The sequence below is a fragment of the Achroia grisella genome, unplaced genomic scaffold, assembly GCF_030625045.1.
Source record: "Achroia grisella isolate CSIRO2021 unplaced genomic scaffold, CSIRO_AGI_Agris_v1 utg3972, whole genome shotgun sequence".
Taxonomy (NCBI): domain Eukaryota; kingdom Metazoa; phylum Arthropoda; class Insecta; order Lepidoptera; family Pyralidae; genus Achroia; species Achroia grisella.
Genome location: NW_026712838.1, coordinates 598,368 through 626,173, shown reverse-complemented (window position 1 = coordinate 626,173; position 27,806 = coordinate 598,368). Strand labels below are relative to the sequence as shown.

At 32.7% G+C, this 27,806-nt stretch overlaps 2 protein-coding genes across 3 annotated transcripts; one reads left to right on the top strand and one right to left on the bottom strand.

Annotated features, from left to right (window-relative positions):
- Positions 1-5,659, top strand: LOC131844154 (alanine--tRNA ligase, cytoplasmic). Of its 2 annotated transcripts, none has more exons than XM_059192954.1 (2): positions 1-90; positions 2,667-5,659. In XM_059192954.1, exon 2 carries the CDS (start codon positions 2,683-2,685, stop codon positions 5,581-5,583), a length of 2,901 nt encoding a protein of 966 aa, XP_059048937.1. In that variant the 5' UTR covers positions 1-90; positions 2,667-2,682; the 3' UTR covers positions 5,584-5,659. The 2 variants fall into 2 exon arrangements, with proteins under 2 accessions (XP_059048937.1, XP_059048938.1); XM_059192955.1 differs by lacking the exon at positions 1-90 and adding an exon at positions 2,357-2,437.
- Positions 5,660-6,850: 1,191 nt separating this feature from the next.
- LOC131844095 (E3 ubiquitin-protein ligase Su(dx)) lies at positions 6,851-24,563 on the bottom strand. Its single transcript, XM_059192872.1, has 13 exons — positions 24,265-24,563; positions 22,882-22,990; positions 22,175-22,462; positions 21,620-21,861; positions 19,654-19,886; positions 14,578-14,852; positions 13,560-13,822; positions 12,765-13,064; positions 12,186-12,686; positions 10,024-10,119; positions 9,388-9,540; positions 8,699-8,830; positions 6,851-8,098 (listed from the first exon to the last, which is right to left on the bottom strand). Exons 2-13 carry the CDS (start codon positions 22,949-22,951, stop codon positions 7,961-7,963), a joined length of 2,691 nt encoding a protein of 896 aa, XP_059048855.1. The 5' UTR covers positions 22,952-22,990; positions 24,265-24,563; the 3' UTR covers positions 6,851-7,960.
- Between the last annotated feature and the right edge of the window lie 3,243 nt (positions 24,564-27,806).

Here is a 27,806-nt window from a genome sequence, read left to right as displayed (position 1 = left end):
TGTTTTAATCTCTACTGCTTAATGTATTTAAAGTACACGGTTAACATACCACACCACATTACATTTTGTTAATAATATTAATTGAAAAAGGTAAATATTAGATATTATATTAAAATTTTATTTGTTTGTTGTAGTAATATTTTTATTATCATATATATATATATATATATATATATACCTACTTTTATTACAGTCATTGTAAGAATCCTATATGCTTATTACCATATGTTATAATAAAAACTATGTTCCTATTTTATTTAATAATCATATACTTAGAAAATTTTATTAAATCATTCTTTCATTCTTTCTTTTTTATGCAATTATTTTCAATAAATTGTCAGTATAATAATGTGTGGTTATATTTATTTTTTATTGAAGATGAATGATGCAATTACTAAAAAAATAAGCTAATTGTTAAAGTTTGGCTAAATATTCGAATAATTTTAAAAATAATATTTTCTATGGGTAATGTTTGTATGAGTTACTTATGTTACTTTTAGATGACATTCTTGGTGAAGCTACCACATCACAAGTTACAAAGTTGTATTTTAATATATTCTAACTGATATGAAGTTCACTCGGTCAAGTATACTCCTTTTCAATAGAATTTACAGAAATTGTAAACAAACATTTTATCATCAGTAATATATAAGTACTTACTAAATGGACATAGTAACACATTTATCTAACTTTTAAAAAATATAGCCTTTGTGTTGTTCTGATGCATAAGCTATATTACTGTAAAGTTTAATTAGAAGTGTTTAGTAGTTTTTGTGTGAAAGAGTAACAAACATCCATACTCACAAACTTTTGTGTTTATAATATTATTAAGATTAGTAGTTTTTAATACAGTATTTATTTGTATTATTTCAAAATTGTATTAGAAAGATATTAAATGTAAATTATAAAAAATGGCCAACAAATAAAAAACTCCATATATTGAAAGTTGCATAGAAATGAAAATCATTTGAAATCCCTTTAGTGACTTTTTTAAAATTTTTAACTTCTATTGCAATGTAGTCAAGTAATATTATTATAATATTAAAAAGGTATGTAAGTGTCTATTTATACCAGATTCAGAGAAGATTAAACATTTATCTTCAATCATATGGGAATCATATCAGAACTTTCAGAACACTATATATTTAGTTTTTATTTAAAATCCCAAAATTTATATTATTAAATAATTTTAAATTATAGTACTAAAAAGGTTAGAAATTTTCTGAAACTCATCTCTTATTTTATTATGGTAAACAAATAGAAATAATCTTTATTCAAATAAACTCATTACAAGCACTTTTGAATAGTCATATTTTGATTCTACCACTCATTCGAAATGCAGATTCATCACAAGAAGAATGAGCAAGAAACTTGTGTGTTGCTCTTTTTAATAGATGTTTTTTTTTTATATAAATAATTACAGTGTAACAAGTAAGAAGTATGCGATAATCAACATAGAAATCGCTACACACTCATTATTAGTGTAATCAGATAATATTGTCAGTGCTATGTATTTAAAATTTTTCTACAAAAACATTATTATCGTTAACAAATTCTTCTATTTTATAGTAAGCTTTTTTGCAGAGGAAGTGTTTTATTTGATATTTAAATTGTCAAAAAAAGTTTAGAAAATCTTTAAGTTTTTTAAAATTTTGGACAGTATTTGAAAGTATTATAATATTAAAAATTATGCACCTGCATAAATAATTTATGTGTTTCATTACATTTGGGGACTTTATATATATATATATTTATAATGGTTTTAAAGAACTTTTTGTTGAACTTTTATGCTGTGGGTAGATAAGTCTATCAGAGTTTAACTCTTTATGACCAATGATTAGCTGTATTTCAATCTGCTTTCTGTTTCAGGTTAAAAATATTTATTCTATGTCTTAATCTAGGATATGCTGTATTTGTGTTCAGATTTCATTTGGATAGTTTTAATGTAAAAGACTAACAAACATCCATTGATTCATCTAGCTAACTTCACAAACTTTCATGTTTAAATTTAAATTAAAAAAGTGTACCTACACTTTTTTAATTTTGCAGCATTTTTTTCTAATACAGTGGACCCCGGATTATCCGACAAACGTTTTGCAGGGCAGTGTCGGACTATCGAATTTGGCTGATTATAGAGGAGGCCTAAGAGAACCCTGTAGTTCGGATTTTTTTTTAAAAGAGTACCTTGTAATCTGACAAATTACAGATTCAGTGATATGATTCTATGTTATATATGTATGTATATGTCCTCTGAAGTACAAATCTTGCTTCATTATGTATGTCAATTACTAAAAGATTAGTTACGATTTAGGCTGACTAAAAATCACATTTTACTTTAATTGTGTTTTGTGCTTTCACTTCTGAGCTGATATGTATATGTGTGAATAAACAATAAACAACGAACACATGCTATACTGCACTGCTATCTTCATCACATGTAAGTAGTCAAATTCAAACTAAGCAATCATAATCAAAACAATACCGGATCCATCAAGTACAACAGTGGTGATGCGTACAAGTTCAAACTTGTTCAATCATGTATTAGCGAAGATTGTCAAAAAAACATTCAATAATAAATAATAGACCAAGTCGGATTACTGCGGGTCCACTGTATTACATTTGCTAATGATAACATAATACCTACTATAAAAAAATTCTTGTTACAGCTAAATCCTGGCTACAATGGATACATCTATGTCTGGAAGTGAAATTCGAAAAACTTTCATTGATTTTTTCATTAATAAAGGACATAAATATGTTCACTCTTCCTCAACAATTCCACTGGATGATCCAACATTATTATTTGCAAATGCAGGAATGAATCAATTTAAACCCATCTTTCTAGGTTCAGTGGACCCAAATTCAGATATGGCTCAATATGTAAGAGTTGTTAATACCCAAAAATGTATCAGAGCTGGTGGTAAGCATAATGATTTAGATGATGTAGGTAAAGATGTTTATCATCATACTTTTTTTGAAATGATGGGGAACTGGTCCTTTGGTGATTATTTTAAAAAAGAGATATGTACATGGTCTTGGGAGTTGTTAACTGAAGTTTTCAAATTACCAGCAGAAAGACTGTATGTTACTTATTTTGGTGGCAATGCAGGAGCAGGTCTTGAGCCTGATATAGAGTGTAAAAATATCTGGTTGTCTTTGGGACTTCCAGAATCCCATATAATCCCAGGTAGTATGAAAGACAATTTTTGGGAAATGGGAGATACAGGACCTTGTGGTCCATGCTCTGAATTACATTATGATAGGATTGGAGGTCGGGAAGCTGCTCATTTAGTGAATATGGATGATCCAGATGTGTTGGAAATTTGGAATTTAGTTTTTATACAATTTAACAGAGAATCAGATGGAACTTTAAAGCATTTGCCTAAAAAGCACATTGACTGTGGATTAGGTCTTGAGAGATTAGTATCTGTAATTCAAAATAAGAGAGCAAATTATGATACGGATTTATTTATGCCCTTATTCAAAGCAATAGAAAATGGGACAGGAGCTAGACCCTATATGGGAAAGGTTGGTATTGACGATGTAGATGGAATTGACATGGCATATCGTGTTTTGGCTGATCATGCACGAACTTTAACTATTGCTTTATCTGATGGAGGGTACCCAGATAATACAGGCAGAGGATATGTATTGCGTAGAATTTTAAGAAGAGCTGTACGTTATGCATCTGAAAAACTAAATGCCAAACCAGGTTTTTTTGGCTCCCTTGTAAACACTGTTGTAGAATTATTAGGTGATGTCTTTCCAGAAATTAAAAAAGATCCTAAGTCTATTGTTCACCTGATTAATGAAGAAGAAATACAATTTTTAAAAACATTATCCCGTGGTAGAAATTTACTAAACAGAACAGTTGAAAAGTTAAATGATTCAAAAATTGTACCTGGAGATATTGCTTGGCGCTTGTATGATACATATGGCTTCCCTATTGATCTTACTCAATTGATGTGTGAGGAAAAAGGTCTCTCTGTTGATATGGAAGTGTATGAAAAGGCAAAAAAGGAATCTCAGTTAGCATCTCAAGCCAAATCTGCTGGTAATGAAGACTTACTGGCACTGGATATACATGCCATTAGTCATTTGCAAGATACTAAAGTTCCAATTACAGATGATTCACCAAAATATGCTTATGTGCCTTCCACTGTAGAAAAAGATGCAGTTTATAAGTTTACTCCATGCACTGCCACCATTGTTGCTCTTCGAATAAATAAACAATTTGTGAATGAAGTTATTTCTGGACAAAATTGTGGCATCATATTGGATCGTACAAGTTTTTATGCAGAACAAGGTGGTCAAATATATGATGAAGGATATATGGTAAAAATTGAAGATGATAGTGCAGAGTTTACAGTAAAAAATGTGCAAGTGAAAGGTGGCTATGTGTTACATACTGGTAAAATAGAAGGCACATTAAAAGTGGGCGATAATTTATCACTGCATATTGACACAGAAAGAAGAAGACTTATTATGAATAATCACACAGGTACTCATATATTAAATAATGTACTGCGAAAAGTTCTTGGTAATGACTCAGACCAACGTGGCTCACTTGTCATGCCAGATCGGCTTAGATTTGACTTTACTAATAAAGGTCCAATGACTACCAAGCAAATCAAAGAAGCTGAAGATCAGATTAAGGAAATAATAAACGATAATAAAAAAGTATATGCCAAACATACCAGTTTAAGTGAAGCTAAAAAAATTAAGGGCTTAAGAGCTATGTTTGATGAACATTATCCAGATCCTGTTCGTGTTGTTTCGGTAGGAATTTCGGTAGAAGAATTAGAAAATAACCCAGATGATCTTGCAGGTTATGAGACTTCTGTTGAATTTTGTGGGGGTTCACATTTACACCAAACGGGACACATCGGTGAATATGTTATCGTAAGTGAAGAGGGAATTGCTAAAGGTATTCGAAGAATTGTAGCACTTACTGGACCTGATGCTACTAAAGCTTTTAATAAATTGACCATTTTGGAAAATGAAGTTAACAATCTTGCTAAAATAATAAAAATTCATGGGGACAATTTACAACAGACAATTCTTAAAAAAATTGTTGAGCTTACAAATGATATCTCACAAGCACAGATATCCTATTGGAAAAAAGAGGAATTAAGAACAATGTTAAAGAATATAAAAAAACAACTTGATGACAAAGAAAGAGCTTCCAAAACAATTATTATTAATCAGGTAACAGAAAAAGCAAAAGAAATTTGTCTTCAGAATAAAGGTTTAGAAGTTATTGTTGCTGAATTGAAAGCTTTTGGCAATACTAAAGCACTAGACGGTGCATTAAAACAAGTGAAACAATTGTGTCCAACCACTGCTGCTATGTTCTTTTCTGTTGAAAATGATACTAATAAAATATTTTGCCTTGCTGCAGTACCGAAAAATGCCATTGAAAAAGGATTACTGGCATCTGAATGGATTCAATCTGTTGTAACTATTATTGGTGGAAAAGGCGGTGGAAAGTCTGAATCCGCTCAAGCCTCTGGAAATAATCCTAATTCTTTAAACGACGCTATTAATGCAGCAAAAAAATTCGCAAATCTAAAATTGTCATAAATATTTTTTGCTTCAATATATTTATTGCTATAAATTTATGAATACCAGTTGTTTTTATCTCATTCTTATGTTTACGTTATATTATTACATTAAATATATTACTTTATATATTTTAAAAGTCTTTAACTCTATATTTTCTTAATCAATTTCTCGCAACAATTGTAATATCTTGAACTGAATGATAGAGAAATGTTTGTAATAGAAACATGTGGCCCCAGAGTGCCCCAGACTCACTCTTCGGTGAACAGTACACCGTAATCATAACAAAAAAAAAAAAGATAGGTGTGGGCTCGCCCGCTGGCACGTTGAATTCAAATACAGCTAGCAAAATTTGGGCATATTAATATGCCATAGCCGCGATACAATCGAAAAATATATTCAAGGACACAAAAGAAAGTAAATGTTGATGCGTCAACATTACTGTTTAGATAGTAATCGTTGTTAGCATAGACAGTATTCATATCTGTGTCGGATAATAATTGTTAATTACTGAATATAGCCTCCTCAGACTGCCATAATTAAACCCCTTCCTACACATTTGAAATCCGAGTGTACACTCCAGTGTTTATTTACTTATTAGGGTATAAGCTAGCTATATCCTAAATGTAAATGCGTATCCCTATTGAAAACTCTAATCCCAGTTGATCGAATGGCAGATCTATTATTATCGATAATTTTTCTGAGTAAACGTAATATTTAGTCAACTGGCAATGGCCAGTTGACGATATCTATTGCTGGAAACTACACGACGATACCCTGTCTGGGATAACAGTCATGACAGTATATATATATATATATATATATACTGTTTTAAATTTGACGCGGTTATGATTTAGATCCTATATCTTACCATGTTTTATATTTATTTACGGGTAAACTGTTTACCCGTGATCATGGCAGTTGAAATATCGGGAACTCGATAAATATATATAAAACGTGGTAAGATCCCGTAATTTTTACTAATTATATATATATATATATATATATATATATGTACTTACCTGAATTGTCTAGAAGTGAATATAATATTGATCTAATGTTACGTCTGCTTGTTCTCTACCTATGGCGACAGTATTAAAAAAAAACGAAATATTACAACATATAACTTTTATTTATGACTTTGTAAATGAACTTTGTTAAATACAATGTGAAACCTCCAGTTATTAGCTACTTCATAAAATAATTAAATACTTAATATTAATAATAACCTCAAGGCCCAAAGTTGAATTTCAGTCACATAATTTATCTAGTCATTTACATTTGTATGTTAAAAACTGATTACACCAAAAACCTCTACTTATGGAAAAGCAAGTTATATAGACTTGCATTGCCGTATATATATATACACACATGAAGTTAAATAACTCAAATGAACAGGTACATATGTGGCGATTTATACATACGATACAGTATCACTTACCAACAACGTATATAATAAAAGTAAATAATTTTATTATAATTAATTTTCACAGAAATTGCAAGAAAACAATGTCTCATATTTAGATTAAAACAGTCAAATAAGTGCCCATGTAAGTCATATACATATACACATTTCTTTTATATTGGGTCAACTTTTAAAATCAGTGTTAAAGGGAGCTAATTTTTATTCGCAGTAGAACCTTGTCACTATTTGTTCTAGATAAGTTTCAATAGTATCATTGTAGAAAAATAGGCATTAACATGCCATAATTATTCCTTGGTATAAATAGATTCCGATAGATGACATCATAATCAATTTCATGTATCACATATATAAAAGTCCTTTCCAAATATATAGTCCATCATTGGTAACAAACCCATGGTAAATAAATTTATTCATTGCTAGTACCTGGAGTATCCACCTTATTTAAAAAAAATATTTCTTATATAATTGAATAGTATTCTAAATATATCTACATAATTATAATTATTGTATAACACTTCTTCTGTAGGCGCGATTTAAACAAAAGCCCGTGCCAATTTACTGCTACTCTCTAATAACAGTATGTGGCTAATATGAAAGTTGCAATACCACATACTGAATGAATACACTAAATTCATTATTTTGTCTACTAGTAAACTAAATGGAATTAAGAAAAGTATGGAAACATTTTCTCTGTACTTATATAGACTAGTCATTCCATATGTTTTACTAGTGAAACAATACATCATAGTGCAATAGTGAAAAAACAAATTGAGTGATGAGCTCAGTTGTATTTGGTATGTTCTCGCTGAGCGAGTACTGCAGCATGTGATAAAATATTGGTACAAATATTTGGTTGGTCTTTAATGACAGCACCAATCCCATTGGTAAATAATGCCTCTCCTTGAGGTGGTGCAATTATATTAATGTGCTAATAATTTACATTATTTGTCTAATTCTAAAAAAGTATTATATTCACTCTTGTCCAAATCCTTCAGTTTCTTCAATAGCATAATTTAATTTTTCGCATAACTGTTCATAACTTTTATAAGGCGGTAAATCGAGCCTGTTGAAACAGGTGTGTGATCGAGGCAGCCAGGTATCTTTGCCAACCTGAAACAAATACCCATGTAACAATAACAGTTTAAAATATTTATATCGTGGTTAGTAAAAGGTGACAGTAATATTATTTACATTTCATGTCTAATATGCAGATTTTATTTAGTTCAAACTCAAACTATTTGTGTATTCATAGTTTTTTTTTAATTAATATAATTGTGGATTTTTAAATTAACAATGCTAATACGAATTAAATATTATCAAAATATCAATGGCCCGTGGTCTATGAACAGGTCAAAGTGACCAATGTTCTCTCGGTACAAAACTTCTAAGATGGTTAAGACAGTTCTCTTATGAAACTTAGGGAAAGTCAGTAGCAATTTCAACCAGAAGGAAATGACTGAATATTGTTTTTATTTTTTACATATTTAAGTGCTACTCCTCAACCTACCTTCGGTACTGTTCTGTCTTTTACTTTTTCTACTTGCGGACTAATAGTGGTTATAATTAATGCCTAATTAGACTATAGTTTTGTTTTTCGTTTTTTAAGAAATATTTATAAAAGAAAAAGGATTAAGTTTTTAAAATACAAAAATTTTGAACACATATGTGAACTTGAACCACACTAGAGTTACAGCTGTTTATAATACAAACCTTTTCAATACAAAAACGCTGTGGTCCATTTGAGCCCATGAGCTCTGCAAAGCCTCCTACTGGCACTCGGCATGTCCCTGTCACAAACTGAAGCAATCTCGCTCTTTTTTCATTGTCTACTTGACGAACAAACTGCAAATAATATACAATAGATCGCTATAATAATATACTAGATATCCCAAATTTATAAACACTAACTACATTCGTTTTCTGTAAGGTTTTCACCCAAGGCACTCCTATCCATTTGTAAATATAAAGTTTCTAATTAGCTACCGAGTTTGGTTATATTTCTAAAATCACTAGTACCTGTTTTACCTCCATCACGCTCTCGAGCGAGTGGCACTGCAGTCGCTATCGAGTTTTACAGAATAACAAGGTAAAATCTCACCACGGATTCCGCTTTCGAATTCGTAAGTGATGCTTACAGAATAGCACTACTGAGTGCTGTCTGTACATGAAAGATATACATGTACGTCAAACTTATTGGGGCACTTTATCAAAGTAATAGAACACAGAATTACTGTTACATTTTTTTTCATTTCCTGTATTGCTATAAAAGATTACAGTAGATATACATTATTTACAATAATTTAGCATATTAAAATTTTTTTATTAAATCATTATCATGTCTAGTTCTATCTTAAGTGTATTGCATGTCAAGTTGCTAAATTAACTTGCGAATAACATACCTGCCAGAACCAGACAACTTGCTTGCTGGTACGTGTGTAGTGCCGGTATATAGTGTTCCGCTGCCAGTCATCTACATCTACCTCTTGCATACCACATAGCATCAACTCTAATTCGCGCTCATCGAAGTATTTGAGCCACTCCAGTGTTATTACCTGTCAAACAAGATCACATCTTAAAATTAGGCCAATAATATAAGTCACATTTAACAGATATGATACATACAGTTTATACTAGTTTGGGAGTCTGGGCTGCATCTAACTTGTATATTGAATGATGATTCAATAAATATTTTTATTATATTATAGAGATTTGCCATACAATCAATTGTGAATACAATTTCATATATAGCTTAAAGTTTTTAAACAATAATTGCGACAGAAACACTAAAACAAATGCTACCAAATATTGAAAGAGAAACAAAAATATTGTGAGTAGAGTGGACCTTGTATTGTATTTTCATAATCAAAACAGCTTAGTATTGATTATAATGTTAGCTACACATGTATAGTACTTACACTTTCTATACTCAATTTTTTTCATAATTGCAAAAATGTTACCCAGCCATGTAGTAGAAGTCTCATCTATACTAATATTATAAAAAGTTTTGCGAGTTTGTATTTTCAGATACTAATTACCTCGTTAAATCCTTCTAAAAATGCAGCTGTTTGTTCTTCTATTCCTCTGGTCATGCGCCACTGCGTTACTAATTGTAAATATTGTTCTTTATTGGCCTGTAATATTAAAAAAAAAAGTAAGTTTAGTCTGTTTTTTTATTTCAGTGACAAATTTGTTTTTTTTATTGTCATATATTTCACTAAAACAAAGACATAACTACCTTTTTAATAAAACAAATTACATTCGTAAGTCGAAATTTTTCATTTATTAACGTATAATAGTTATTAAATTATTAATATTTGTTATATATTAATAATTTAATAACTATTATACGTTATATATACTACTATATAATAGTTGTTATATTTCATATAATAAACCTAATTAAAATATTTAGCTGTTTCAAAGAAAAAAATAGTTTGTAGATTAATACCGTAAAAATATATATATATACATATATATATACATATATGGAAAATACAAAAATGTAATTTTACACTGTTTAATACAAAATTTATTTAGTTAAATGGTCCAACCATATAATAATCATTTATTTTATAAAAAAATCGTATATGAAAACTAGCCAAGTCAGACCTTAGGCTACAATATATTATCCTAAGTTATAAGAAGAAATGATATTTTATATTGTTATAAATACATATCAGGACAGACCATTGAACTTGGCACCCATTTAGATCTCACTTTTGTCGTTGAAGTCAACAATAAATGCATATATCATAAAATTGAACTTGGCTATCATTTCACATTTATGTTTTTGATGGGATATCATTACTTTTTGTACATAAATTATTAGTAGGTACTTATTTATAACATAATTAATACCAAACGATTTTTGATAAACTACTGCATTTTCATACATTTATGGGGTATAATTGTCCTTTTTCTTTTATTTTCGATATTTTCTTGTACTTTTGAAACATTCGAGTGCATTGCCCATTCAGTATCAGCAATTTTTGGCCAAATCGGGGCGGTATAACGTGCGTGACTTGGATCTAAATTGTTAAGATGTACTCATTCTCGAGTTAACCATACATACCTACTTATAAGTATACTAAAATTGTTATTATTTTTTTTATTTAAACTATTTCCTATACCATACGTATTTACTAAAAGAATGTAATAATAATATAACCACAAATATATAAGTATAATTTCAGAAAACTACGAATTTCGTAGCGTAAATCGCAACTTTATAGGTTAGATATCGGGAGACAACAGAACATTAAGAGGGCGCCCGCGCTTATGAGCGCGGCTGCCACTCTATCCGATAGGTTCGCGTCAACGTTTTATCGCTCCGCTCCCACCCGGCGCGCGGCGCCGCGTCGCACCGCGCGCCCCATACCGAAATGCCTATTATTTAATAATTATTCATAAATAATGATCTTACACTATGGATATGCGCTAAATATTTAAACAATAATTAATACTAAATCTCAGTTAATAACGTAATAAATACGAAATTCGACTATACTTTAGTTATAAGTACGAGTATATTTTAAACATTCTAATTATAGTAACTAGTGTTTACCGCTGAATGCAATATTTGTTAAAGTTTGCTAGTTATCGCTAATGATGTGAGGGGGTTAACGTAAATTGGTGGCTATCGATGATTTCATAGAATTTTAGTATTCGTCCAATATAAGTTGAAATAGTAAGAATTAAAGTGACAAAATATAATAAAATGATAACAATTTACCACTTTCTTTCTTTACCATTTTTTCCTTTGTATTTACTTAATTATCTATCTGCATGCCAAATTTGAACTTCCTACGTCATCGGAAACTGGATTATAATTTTGATCTATATTTGAGCCAATGATAAAAATGACGATTTTTGGATGTTAATATCTAAATAACAGTTTGAGATATGTTTATGAAATTTGGAACACATATTTATCTCGCAAGTCTCAATACATTTACCAAATTTTGACAGGTTTATGTGAAAGAATTTTTGAGTTATGAGGGGATAAAAAGTGGCTCCAAATGGTTCGTGTAAAACTACACACGGTGCTGGTCGCCAGTTCTTTTACTTGAACTTGGCTTTGACACGCTCCCATAAACACACATTAGAAATAATCAGCGGGCAGTGGCAGTACACGAAAAGGTGATAAAGAGAGATATATAAGCAGTTAAGTGTCAATAGTAATATAAATATAACATACCTCTGTAACGCGTTCCTTGTCACCACCCGGTTTTAATTCATGATGAATAACTTGGCCTAACACTTCGAAATCCACACTGTACCACATTTCAAGTCCACATTCATCTATATTATTTTCTTTTATCCATACAAGTGAATTATAAAATTCGGGGTCAATCGACTCAATATCCTTCATAGTAAGCTTTTTGTTTAACATTCTCTTATAGAATGGCATCGTGAAACCCGAGTAAATGAATCTTCCATGATAGAGCGCCATCGCTATAAATCGGCCAATAAATTTGAAATACAACAAGTGATCGGGATTGACATAGCTTGCTGGATTAATTTGTAAACTATAGTTGTTCTTGTTAGCATACTCGAAGAGACAGTACATTGGGTTTAACACTTCATGCGATAATAAGAAGAACCATTCTCGGCTGACGCCACCATAGTCTAGACCATCCTCTCCTCTGAATATTATGTATAACCTTTTACGCAATTCATATGGAGGTAACTTCATTATCTGCAACAGTATACATAGAATTGTAATAAGGATAAAAATAATCATATTTAGCTTGTTCGAAATAAAAAAATCACTTACTTGTTGATAAGAGTCATCGAACAGTGTCTGGCGTGATAGAGTAATCTTAATGTGATTGGGCAGCGCGTTACTTTGACAGAGGTACCGGAATTGGCTGAGCTTCCATCGGAAGGATCGCTCGTACGCGCGCGGTACTCCGTAAGCGCCGTGCTGTCCTTTGGGTGCACCCGGCCGCGGGTCCTGGAAGGTGGTGGTGCGCGTGTTGTGGTCCACGAAGTAGCGCGTGCCTTCCTCGGTGAACCGCACTTCCCAGCCGGCCGGCAGCGGCAGCGACTCCTCCGGCGCGCCCACCTCCTGGCCCTGACCACGAAACAATTCTAATAATATCTGGGACTAATGAAAATATAACTACCGATTCGCATTGCGATGTTGTATTAACGTGCATTTTACGCGCGTCAATACAATACGTAAATTAAGCTTTGGATTTTTGAGGTTTCGATTTCTCGACGCACACGAGTGCATTAGTGAGGACGATACTATATAGTAACTATAGTAATAATAATAATAATAATCTCAGGACAATTCACACAGAGCTATCTAGACTCAAGTTAAGCTAGCTAGAGCTTGTGTTATGGGTACTAGATAACTGATACAAATACATAGATATTTTTTTTTGTAAATACATACATATTATACATAGAAAACATCCAGACCGATACAAACAATCATACTCATGAATATAAATGTTTGTGCCGTGCGAGGAATCGAACCCGCGACCGTCGGTCGTAAAGCGGTGTACTTGACCGCTAGACCACCGAGGTCGTCAAACATACAATAGTACAACAAAAATATTACCTGCGTCCTAGGATCCTCCCACTGCGTGGTGCGATTCTTGTGATTGAGAAAATAGACACGTCCGTCGTGTACGCGCCGCTCCCAGCCGGCTGGCAGCGCGCCCAGCGTGTCCTCCGCGAAGGCGGCCGCCGCCCCCGGCCCCGGCGCCGCCCCCGGCCCCGCGCCGCCCGCCGCCGGCGGCGCGCCCGCACCGCCCGCGCCGCCCGCGCCCCCCGCGCCGCCCGCGGCCCCCGAGCCTGTCGTGCCCGCTGACGTACTCCCGCCTACAATAATATTACTTACACTATGCGATCTTACTTAATTTTAGTCTGTTTTTAATCCTAGAAACAAATTTAACATTAACGATGTTGCCAGGTTTTTGCATTTTTTAAATAGAGTTGTGTACTATCGGATATAATATTAATTATTCATTTATATGGATTATTCAGAAATAATGTGTATTTAAAACTCATTCATACAAAATTAATAATGTAGATATAGGAATGAATAAATATTTGGTTGTTGTATCAATATAGGTTTTTTTTATTTTTCACTAAAATAAAAAACCTAACTGCCTAGTATATAAAACAAATGAACTTCTTATAGTGTCATATATCATAACACGTACACATATAAAAAATATTTTGCGGTTTGAAAGAAAAAAGATGTTAGTTTGTAGCATAATACTGTAAAAATTACTATTTATATACTAAACAACATAAAAAGATTTTTATAATAATACAACGACAGTAATAGAAACACTAGTATGTACTATATATGTACGTAATTTTTTTTTAATCTGTGTTCTAACAATCGGTATCGTAGGTACTATCACTCACTACCCGGTTATAGAGTAACATTATTTGAAAATTGACATTTACAGCTGTCAATTTAGTCAACAGGATTAAAAAACAGACTATAGAAACCCTCAACTCAGAACAATCTCGCATACAAAAATGCAGCTAAACAGTACAGATGTTGTCCGATCTTAAAAATGCTCACTATCAAGATCAGATAATGTATTTAGTTAATAATATACCTGGAATGTCATGTTCGGCCTCCGGCTGGTAGCGCTGGTGCGGCGGCGGATAGAGGAACCGCTGGTTGCCCTGCGCGACCACGTGGCGCCGCTCGCCGCGCCAGTGCTGGAAGCGAGCCAGGCGCTCAGTGTCAGGCCGCTGCCACGTGGTGGTGCGCGTGTTGTGGTCCACGTAGTACACGCGCCCGCGCCCGTCGCGCCGCACCTCCCAGCCCGGCGGCAACGGCTGCGGTCGCTCCCACGACGTCGACCTCGTGTTGTGGTCCACGTAGTATCTGCAAACGGGGGAGGGGGTTTGTTAGTAATGTAGACTAAGAAACCCATTGCCATGTTAGGATGACCTCCACGCAGTTTCCTTATCTTGCTCCACTAGCATAACGTAAATAAACCGTTAGCGCAGGTGGGTGCATAATTTTCACGTATTACCAGTTCACGCGTCATTACTTTATAATGTATGTTATTATACAATTGTACTATAATCAGATAAGAATAAATGAATCAATGTTATATTTCAGTTATAGTTCAGTCGTATTCTTCCTTTCATTCTGAGCGCACGTATACAAGTTGTCATAGAAATTAATTACCTACCTTCATTATGGAAAAGTGTGATAAATGTAATAAATCAATAACAAAAAGAATCCCTGGTTTGGAGTGCAGTAGATGTGAAAAACTGGTTCATCTCAACACCTTGTGTTCATTTCCAACAAACAGTTGACGGCAATACGCGCGTCAGAGAACCTAGAATGGACATGTCAAGAATGCCAAAGGTCAACATCTAAACGCAGTTCTATCGTAGTTCCTGACGATGACACTGATGAAGACGGAACCAATTACTTAACACAGAAACAAACCAAATAAATATGAAGAAACTCCTACAAAACATTTCAAAGGAAGTGGAAAAGGCTGTTAGAAGAGAAATCAATGAACTACGTGTCTCTCTTCAATACCACAGTGAAAAGATGGATGAAGTAATGGAAGTCGCAGAAGCATGCAAACAAGCAGTTCAGGACATCCAACGTAAAAATATAGATTTAATAAATAGAAACAAGCATCTTGAAACCAGAATTAATGCAATGGAGCAAAGAATAGAAGAAATTGAACAACACCAAGTAGCTAGACACATTGAAATCTCAAATATTCCTTATACCGAACAAGAAAATATAAAAAACATCGTGGACAAGGTAGCAATATTACTAAAGCAACCGATAAGTGATATCAAGGCCGCTCGCAGATTGTCACGGAAGAGGGATTCTCCTGGCGTCGTACAGGTAGAACTTAAAGAAGAAGAAATGCAAGAAAGCTGGGTATCTGCTTCTAAAAACTGTAAAATATATACCTCCAATTTAATATACGTCTCCAGCGGCTGCTCAAAATCGGATATTCGTACGTCCATTTTTAACAGCATACAACAAAAAACTACTATGGAGTACTAAACAATCACTAAACGGAACCTACAAATATATATGGAGCAAAAAGGGAAAAATATTTATACGGAAAGATGACAACTCTAAACCTGTTATACATATTCGAGGATTTAGACATCAAGAAACTTTGTAACGTACCATAATATTAGATACTTATATAGATACCCTACAATATAGATATATATATATTAAAAACATCCAAAATGGATATTACAGAACTATTTAACTGCCATAGTATTGATCACTTCTTGAATTGCATTCCGACTAAGATTAACAATTTTATATGTATACATATAAATATACGATCTATAATAAAAAATTTTGCAATGTTAGAACAGTACATATATATATATATATATATATATATATATATTAACAGAGGCAAATATATCAAATTCTGTTTGTTCTCTTTATGGTTTAGATGGCTATAATATGCACACAGAACTGCGAAACACACGTAAATATTATAATAATCTATACTCATAAAAAACATACTGTTTACAAGGGTTAAAATAAAAACATTCCAGTGCGAATCTATAATAGGTTATATAAAAACACCATCAAACTACGTCGCAGGTCTGTGCTCAATATACCGTCCACCTAATTATAGTAAACATTTGTTCATACACGAACTTCATAAACTCATAACATCACTAAATAACACTAACGATATGTATATATTAGGGGACATCAATATAGACACCGCACTCAATAACCCTATAAAACATAAATACATTAACATGATGTCAAGCTGCGGCCTTGAGCCCGGGATTTCAGATCATACACGAATCGAAACTTGTAATGACAAAACAAGCAGATCTTGCATAGATCACATCTTTGTAAAATCGAACTCAAGATATTTACTCCGCTGCTCTCAGTGTCGTACTGGCGGATCACCGCGCCGTAATAATGGCGAGCATAGGCCAACCACGTGTACAGAGTGTTCCAAAATATAAAGTTTTATACGATAATGAAAAACTTAAAAATATGCTTTGTGAACTAAATTGGGACACGATCGCTCAGAACCCATGTCCAATTACAATATATAATATCATTAAAAATAGTATTCATGAATGTTATAAAAATTCGAAAATATATAAAAAAATAAATATAAATTCTAATAGAAAAAATAATATATGTTAAAAAAATTATAAATGACTGTAACTATAAAGATACATTATATACGTTATGGAAAAAGGATAGTAATAATATGATATTAAAGCTAAAATATAATAAAGCTAGAAATTATGCTCATAAATTAGTACAAAAGGCTAAAAATAGTGAAATTATTAAATCTATCGACACTAACAAGAATAACTCTAAAAATTTATGGGATATATTAAACAGAATAACCGGTAGAATTAGAAAATCAGTTGATGAAATTATACTACAAGCATTTGAGAAAAATTTCATGAAAGCTAGTGATATTGCGAATAACTTTGCAAACACCTTTAACAATAGTGTAAAGTATATCATACCATCTTGTACAACAAAGCTTCTTGATCCCAAAATATATAAAAACCCCATCAACTTATCTATGCGCCTTAAAAAAGCAACAGCATGTGATGTTAATAAGATTATTAAATCAATTAATCCTAATAAAGCACCTGGCGTTGATTCCATAAGATTTAGTGACATATTGTTACTTAATGATAAGATATCTCCGGCGATATCACAACTAATTAACAATAGTGTAGCATCTGGATATTATCCTGATGAACTCAAAAAAGGGAGTCCGTCCTATCCACAAAAAAGGTCTAAAGGACAACTATGATAATTACCGACGTATTACTATTTTAACAGCAATAGATAAAATTATTGAAAAGTATATCAGTCAACGCATATACGATTTTTATAGTTCGAATAACTTATTAACAGAGAAACAGTTCGGGTTTCAACCACATAAGAACACAACACAATTGCTATCACAGTTTACAGACAGTGTGAATAAAAGCCTAAATCAACGCAAACATGTTCTTGTTGTTTTCATTGATTATAGTAGCGCATTTGACACCCTACGTCACGACGTGCTTATTGAAAGTTTACAGGATCACGGCATACGAGGACCACTCCTCGAATGGTGTCGAGACTATATGAACAATAGATCCTACTGCGTAAAAGTATGTGACGCTATCAGTGACACGATAAAGGTAACTGAAGGTACAGCTCAAGGTTCCGTCCTCGGGCCTCTTCATTACCTCACATATGTAAACAGTCTGGTCAATGTTATAAAGTCTTGTGAATTATACCAATATAATACGACATGTCTCGTGGCAGCTACCATGATCTCTCAAATGCTCTCTATCGACTCCAAACAGAATTTATAATGCTCTGCAAATGGTCCCACGATGTATTTAGTTCTTAACGCTAGCAATAACGAAACTCATGTATATAAGTTCCAGTCACAATAGAAGTCAAATTCCATTTAACTTAATTGCACATGACCATGTATGTCTTCATAATAGCTCAAGTACCTCTACCTGTCATTGTCCCAAAATTGATGTGGTAGAAAAACAAACTTATCTAGGACTAATTATTGATAGTAGACTGAATTGGAAACATATTAATTACGTATGCGGCAAACTACGATCCCTGCTCGCAAAATTTACACTTATATAAACAATAAAACTCCATACTTTATACGTCTACTACTATATAAAGCCCTAGGAGAATCATCATATCATATGGTCTTATATATGGACGCACTTTTAAATCGCACTTGGACAAAATATATGAACTGCAGATAAGATTACTCAAAACAATAGTTCCTATTACCATTAAAAAACAATATAAATATAACTATCACGATCTGTTTACATACTGTAAACTGATATCCATACATAACAAAATAAAATATACTATACTGTGCGAACAATACTTTAAGACAGAGAATCAACAGATATCCAGACGAACGAACATAACCCGCGGTGTTACTAATAAAAAACTAGTACTCCCAAGGTTCAATAATTTCTACGGAAAAAGAACTTCGCATTACGTAACAGCTAAACTAATAAATAGTATGCCAACTAATCTTAAAACAGAATTAAATATAAAAAACATAAAATGGAAATTAAAACAATATTATACACCTACTTATTAAATTATAATATGAATAACTAATAATATACACTATACATCTTTTTATGAATTGTGATATACATAAGTATTTGAAACATCCTATGTATATACGAAGTGAGTAAATCCAGACGTACACGACCGGTACTGATACCTACCCTCAATTATTTTACCTCAACTGAACTCACCACATACCCACTCAATTACTAATAATTGTTCAATTATTATTCTATATTGTATTGCTTGTTTACTAATCATAAAAGCATTTGTTGGCTGGTTTAAAAATAGTAAATTAAGTTGTAATAAGATTTGTATACCTGTCATAAAACTAGCAGATAAGTAATTATTGTATTATATACGGCCCTGTGTGCGCACAAAGCATTCATGCTTTTTAGTACACAGTCATAACTTTGTAAGTCATTGTTATCTTTAAATAAAATAAATAAATAAAAAATAAAAAATTTTCCAATATTGTTTAATTTGTGTACTTTTTGTGATAAAATTATAGCTTAATTTGGAAATTTATTTTACAATCTCAAATAAGTTAAAAAAAATTAAATTATAACTACAGTTTTACCTTCGTCCATAGACATCATATCGCATCTCCCACCCATGTGGTAAAGGTTCCTCTGCTGCACTGCTAGAGGCAGGTGGGAGGTGCAGTCCTGGTTCAGGCGTCGCTTGCGGTTGTTCCTGGTGAGAGGAACCGGGGCCGCTTTCTATTGGCGTCAAAGCTGCCATGGCGTCTGAGATCTGAACTTCGCCACCGTGCACTGCGCCATTGCTCAAAGGCGGTGGACCTGGTGGCGGCTATGAAAATAAACTTCATTCAATACTTTAATAAATAAATTATTTATTTGATATATAAATATCTGAAAACAATGCCCAAGAAATATAACTGATCCTATTCCGAAAAAAATAAATTTTACATATATTTTTTTCACTTAATGGTAAACATGTTGATGACATGAAAAATAACTAAGTCAATTGCTTTACTAGGACTTGGAGAGAACATATTAAAACCAAGAGAGAATGTTTAATGATACACAAATTCAAAAACCTTTACTGGATTATGGGTCGAAATATAAATCTGTCTATTGACAATAAACTACTGATTTATAAGTCCATTCTAAAACCTGTATTGACAGATGGATTATAATTTTGGGGAAGTGCATCAAAGTCAAATATTAACATCATCCAAAGGCCCCAAAACATTATATCACAAGTTTCTTGCTTGTTCTTCTTGTGATGAGACAGCTTTCCGAAAGAGTGGTAGATAAAAAACAAATTCTTATGACGATTCAAAAGTGCTTAAATTAAGTTTATTTGAATAAATGATTTTCTATTCTATTCTATTCTATTCTATACTGAGAACAGTATCGGGTGTCCCTTGGTACATCAGCAACAACGAAACGCACAAGAAACTTGGAGTGCTAACAGTAAAAGAGGAGATCCTCAATTGCAAAGTAAAATATAAAAAGCGCTTTGTAACTACCCAAATCAACGGGCTGCTCAATTATTACAAAAACTTTACTAAAAAGAAGCGACATTATGTAATGTTTGCAGTACAGTGTACCCCCGGTTATCCGACAAACGTTTTGCAGGGCAGTGTCGGACCATCGAATTTGTCTGGAATTTTTTACAAAAGAGTACCTTGTAATCCGACAAATTACAGATCCAGTAATAAGATTCTATGTTATATATGTATGTATATATATGCACTCTAAAGTACAAATCATACTCCATTATGTATGTCACAAACCAAAAGTTTCGTTACAATTTAGGCGGTCTAAAACATCACATTTTTTTTATCATTTGTCAGTGTTTTGTGCTTTTATTTATTGTGTATTTGTGTATCAGCTTTCTGAGCTGATACACAAATAAACAGTAAACAATGAACACATGCTATACTGCACTGCTATCTTCATCACATGAAAGTAGTCAAATTTAAACTAAGCATTCATAATCAAAACAATACCCTAGCATGGAGTACAACAGAGGTGATGAGTACAAGTTAAAACTTGTTCAGTCATGCATTAGCGAAGATTGTCATAAAAAAATATCCAATAATAGACCATGTCGCATTACAAGGGGGGCCGGATTACCGCGGGTCCACTGTATTCTTAAGGAGCAGATCCTCCCACTAAGGCAGCCACTCCATTATTAGTTCCCACACCCAAATAATCTGCTCATAGTTCCGAGACTGATTACAGATAGGAAAGGAAAAACAGAAAAATTATTAATGCATTACTAAGGATAACTCAAAAACTAGGAGAGTATTTTAGTATTTTTATGACTTGTTTAGTACCTATAATAAGCTCTGCTTGTCTTAGGACAAGATAGTACTGTGTCTTTTGTGCAGTATTATTATTATAAGATTAATTATCTCAGAGTAACCTCAACCCTAGTATAATATATATATATATATATATTTATATTATACTAGGATTATATATATATATTATATATATATATTATACTAGGATTGAGGTTATATTAATATATTATACCCCTATGTATTCAGTGATGATACATCAACTTACTCTGAGAGACTGCATGCGCATCACAGATCTTGCTGCATCTTGATTACTGCGAGATCGTATCTTAGCACGCACTCCATCACTAATTAAATTGCGATAACTAGATGTTTCACTAATAGCTTCCTGTGACTGATTCAAAATAGCTGGATCTATTCTCAATCCGTCAAGAAGTACAACTAAATCAGCTGCTTTTGTTTCACTATTTGTATTTGATGTATTTTCTTGAGATACATTTTTCATTAAATCTAAAAAAAAAGGAGAATTGATTACTAGGTAGCTATATATTATGTGTGCAATGGTGCTCATGTAAGCAGGAAAAATAAGGGGCCATCCATAAATTAGGTCACACCAATTTCAATAATCTCCTCTCCCTTCCCACCCTCATAGTCACTGACCCTTTTGGCGGTGATATCATCTTTTTTTTTTACATGTAAATTTGTGACTCCTCTCTCTTTGTTATACAATGTCATACTATGTTAACCCTATCCCCCCTTTAAAGTGTGACACAATTTTTGGATGTATGGCCTTAATGCATATTTTCAATTGTAAATTACATACCAATTGTAAGTTCCACATTTTCACACTTCCCATTGAAGTTTAGTAGTATTTTTGTTAGGCTTATCTTTTTTTCCCCAATTATATTATCTTTTCTAAAACTGTGGTGGTCTGCTAGTCGAAACAAAATTTGTGACAATGGTGTCACAAGTAAAGTGAAATCTTCTTTCCATTTAGGATGAGATGTATTTTTTATAACCTCCGTTTTTTTCGGATTCTTGTCATCTATTATTACTTGTAAGTATGGATTTGGCTTGAATAATCCAGAATTTTTTATATTTGCAGATTCAACTAAAATAATAACATCATAATAAATATTAGAAATTCATAATCAATAATAACTAGTGGTACACATAGTATATTAATGATTTATTATAGATTAATTTAATTAATGAAAATTGATTATTCTTTTTATCAAACATAGATATAAGAAATTGTTAGAAACCTTCCTTAGATTATTTATTAAATATTTGTATTATACTACAGACAGTAGGCTCAATAATCAAAGCCTACATATAGGCATACATGTTATTATAAATTTAGGCAATTAATTATACATCACTAAACCATTAAAACTGTTATCCTAGATGAGATTAATCGAAGGTCAATTATGTCAACATCATGGTGAATGTAATACTTTAAAATGAAATTATATAATCAAATATATATGATAGCATTAGACTCTATTTATACTTATGTGAATCTATTACCTGTTAAGCTGAGTTGATGATATGTTGATAAAGAAATAGGGGCAGTAAGTGTAGATGCAACGTCAGTCATGTTGAATATAATAAATTAGACCATATTACAAAATTACCCCTAAAATGGATAAAAATACATTATTATTAATATCAGTATAACATACACAATATATATTTCTAAAAATTAATTATCAGGTGTATAATTTATACATATAAACAAAATTAAGTGTTTGTAAATTCAAATTTTTCACTAAATGCCTATGAAAACAAATATAAAACTATGCTTCAAAAGTCATTTCAAGATATACTATGAAACTAAATTATTATATTTATTACAACTGCTGAATTTATGAATTAAAATGTCTATCATATTTTTATAACTTTCAGTCTTTAACTGCTTTATATAAGTCATAGAATAATACAAAATAGAATCTTCCTAAACAGCAGGTGACATATAGTTAGAAAAGGTATGACAGTCTAGAGTCCTTTTTTATACCCATGAAAATGTACACTAAGTTTTAATTATGTCAGATGAGAAAATTGTTCAATTTCATGAACACTAGAACTATGTTTCAGACTGTTTAACTCTATGTCTCTGTCTACCCAAGAGTGTCACCAAGTTTTTACAAATGGAATAGTAAATACTACTAATATATTCATGCACATTGATAATATTATCAATGTCAATAAATTATATCTTTAAGACACATTTATTATCAGAATTTTATCTTTTTATATTCAAATTCTTTGTTTAACATACATAATTTTGGCAGGGGTCAAAAAGTACAATCCCTTTGCAAAATAGGTATTAAATAGTCTTATTGAATACATCAAATTACTATGTATTACTTTACAACGGCAAATTCATTAATTTCTACAATCAAGAATGACAGATATGATTATAGTGATTTACAGCAAGTTATATAGATAACACTATAACCATGCTATTTTATAAGAATTACAACAATCCTTCTGCATATATAAACATGCATTAAAATAAAATATTAGCTATGTATATAACCCATGGTTAATTGCTTAAACACTATTTTATAAAATGAATTTTAAGGTGTTGTAATTTAAGGTAAAGAATATTGTTTACATACTTTACCTTAAATTACAACACAATTCAGTGTCTCAATGATTTTCGATATGTACATCTGTATAAAATATATAGCTAACGAAAGTTACAGGTAAATTAAATATATATTGTATTTATTTAACACTAATTTTCAGACGATCGTTCAATAGTCATTACATGAGCTCAGTGTCTGATAAGCACACACGGGGAAAAAAATATGTAGCCTGTGTGTAGTTCTAGAAAACGAACAGTGGTAATATAATTATAAATTATATATATATAATTAATTATAAAATTAATGAGTAAATACATACTTTAACAACTTATCATTTGCAATATGCTTTCCACAAAAACAACAAATAGGTAGTCCATTATCGTTTGCGATAACACACTGAAAAAAAGAAAATAGACAAGAAATATTGTTGAGTCGTCAAAATGATTAAAATGTATGGTATTGTATCATTGTCACTACGTTAAGTATTATGTTTATTAACACACACGACACAATAGTTAATCAAAGAAATCCATTTTACACGTTTATAATGAACATATTCAATAAAATACAAGTAGGTATTTTTATGACTGATTGTAAAGTGCAGTAAATAAAGTAAAACCAAAGACTATAGATTTTTTTATATGTTGTGTTCAGTGGGATTGCCAACTTAAAAAGATTTTATGAAATAAATTTGTATAATGCCTCAACCTCGTACGATTCATGAATTTACTAATTAAATTTATATATGCAGTCTAAAGTAACATAGTAGTTTGAGTAGCTATCTAGTAGCTACTCAAACTACTATGTTATATCAATTATTAACTTTTTAAGTGCAAAATGTAATGTATCCTCTCCGTTACTCTTTTGAACAATTCTATGTTAATTCTCGTTCTTCGAACTCTCTTTCGTTCGAACTCTGCCATGGCCGGTCCCAAGCCCGGGTGAGAAAAGAGGAGGGTTGGCTTGCGAATGACGTTGAAGGTACCTATTAACACCGAGGAACATAGCAGCCGTAAAGAACGTCAACGCCGAACAACAGGCGGCGGTTAAGTATCCTGACCACAAGGCATTCACAGGCCATGAAGTATTAAATACCTTCTGAAAATGTGACTGCGGCACCTTGGGGAAGTGTCGTAAGCTTGTTCCCACTATTAAAATGAAAATATGAGTGATCAAGAATGCAATTTGTCATGCGATCCGGCTAACCCCCGGCGCTCGCAGGTATCCGGGCCTGCGAGTGTGAAATTGGTTACCGAAGACTCCGCGGGTGTAGGCGACCAGGCGCCCGCGTCAGTAATTGCTACTGGAAGCAATAATAAAAAGCTTGTTCAACAGGCATTCCATCCAAGCCTTTTTAACATAAGACCTAGATCCTATTCACTAGGAAGTAACTCGGAAATGGTAAATATCTCAAAGAAGCTACCGACACCGAAGGACAATGAAGATAGTGCAAGCAACAACTGCCATCCCTCCTGGCAAAGAGTACCAGAACAACGGAACCCAAAGAGAAAAAAATTATCCAGCCCACCACATGATACACAAATGCCGGAGTGCTCTACCAACAAGGAAACTACAGACTCCAATAGATTCAGTATTCTACCAGTGGACTTAACTGAAGACTGCGAAGAAGAACAAAATGCCAAGAAAATCAGCAAACCACCTCCAATAATACTATATGGAATAGAAGATCTGTCAAAATTGACCCAACTCCTAAATGATAATGTACCCATTGATAGCTTCTCCTACAAAATCATCAATAGAGATCAGATTCGGGTTACAACTACATCGACTGAAGTCTACAAAAACCTAATCACACTAATAAGAAATAAGGGCCTCATTGGCCATACGTTTACACAAAAAGAAAGGAAGTGTTACAGGCTAGTAATAAAAAACTTGCATCACACAACACCTAAAGAAGCCATCATGGAGGAAATAGAAAAAACAGGCAACAAAGTTAGAGGTGAAATCATATGTCCACTCTCTCGAAGAAACAAAAAGCCCTTAAATATGTTCTTTGTAAACATCGAGCCGAGCCCAAACAATCCAGCTGCAAGAAGCATTACTACAATTTACCACACAAAAGTTAAAATTGAAGATCCAAGAAAATCTAATGAAATCCCTCAATGTGCCCGATGCCAACAATATGGTCATACAAAAAATAATTGTATGCGCCCCTTTAGATGTGTGAAATGTGCCGCAGGACACAGAACAATCGACTGCCCGAAAAGGGACAGAAACACCCCGGCCACATGCACACTCTGTCTTGGTGATCATCCTGCAAACTATAAGGGTTGCCAAGTATACAAGGAGATTCGTGCACGAAAATACAACCAAGTCAATAATAGGAAGTTATTACCTAGGAACAAGCCGGTATCTAACCCTTCAAATCGAATACAACCAGTATTTCAAATGGAGGATTTTCCACCACTATGCGCACAAAGTTATGCAAGAAAAACCGCAAATAACTATGAGGCACCAAACATGCCAAGAAGTAACACTAACCCCAAACCTAAAACCAGAAATACTGGAGAATGGGTAAATCAAACAGAGAGTGCAATACCTCAGTCAACAAATTTGTTAGAACAAATCATAATTAAACAATCACAAAAAATTGATGTGCTCATACAGCAAATGGGGACCCTAATGGGGCTCCTCACGACACTAATAGCCCAGAAAAAAAATAAAATTCCTGCGAATTGCCGCGTGGAATGTGAATGGCTTATCCCCGAATAAGCATGAAATAGAGCTATTTCTTAGTGACAAAAAAATAGATGTTCTCTTGGTATCTGAATCGCATATGACTGATCAAAAAGTTACAAAGATAAACGGTTATAATATATATTACTCAAACCATCCTGACGGTACATCACACGCTGGAGCTGCAATAATTATTAAAGAAAATATTAAACAACACAGTATGCCTAAATACAGCTATCCCTACCTGCAGGCAGCAGTTGTGTCAATTGATGACTGGGAAGGATCGCTGAATATCGCCGCTATCTACTCCCCGCCTCGTCATCGAATTGATGATCAAATGTTCGATCAGTTTTTCAAAACACTTGGTAAACGATACATTGCTGGAGGAGACTGGAACGCCAAACATATTTATTGGGGCTCTAGGCTCACAACTACAAGAGGCAGAGAATTAAAAAAGGCAATTGACACTAACTCCCTTAATATTATATCCACAGGAGAACCAACCTATTGGCCTACGGATCCAAATAAAATACCTGACTTAATTGATCTATTCATAACAAAAGGCATAGCGGGTATGTACACAAAAATAGAATCTAGCCTTGATGGTTCTTCAGATCATACACCTATCATATGTACAATAAGCACAAATTTAATCAGGAAGGAACCGAAAGAAACGTTGTATAATTATAAAACCGATTGGGAATCCTTTAAAGACTATATCCATGAAAATACAAACCTGCATATACCGCTAAAAACAGAAGAAGATGTAGAAGAAACAGCCTGGTATGTCACAAACCTGATCCAAAAAGCAGCATGGTCATCAACACCTTATACCGAGTCTAAAATAAAGAGCCAAGATACGACACTAGAAATAAGAAATATGATATCAGAAAAAAGAAAACTGAGGAGACAGTGGCATACAAGCAGAAACCCTCAAGATAAAAGAGCACTTAATAAAGCTCAAAAACTATTAAAAATAATGTTAAGAGAAAACGAAAACAACACAATCCAAGATAAATTGATGACATTATCCCCACATAAAGCAGATGACTATAGTCTTTGGAAAATAACTAAATTTATAAAGAGACCGAAAGAACATATACCCCCACTTAAAAAAACAAATGGAAGCTGGGCTGGAAAACCTAGAGATAAAGCTGATTTATT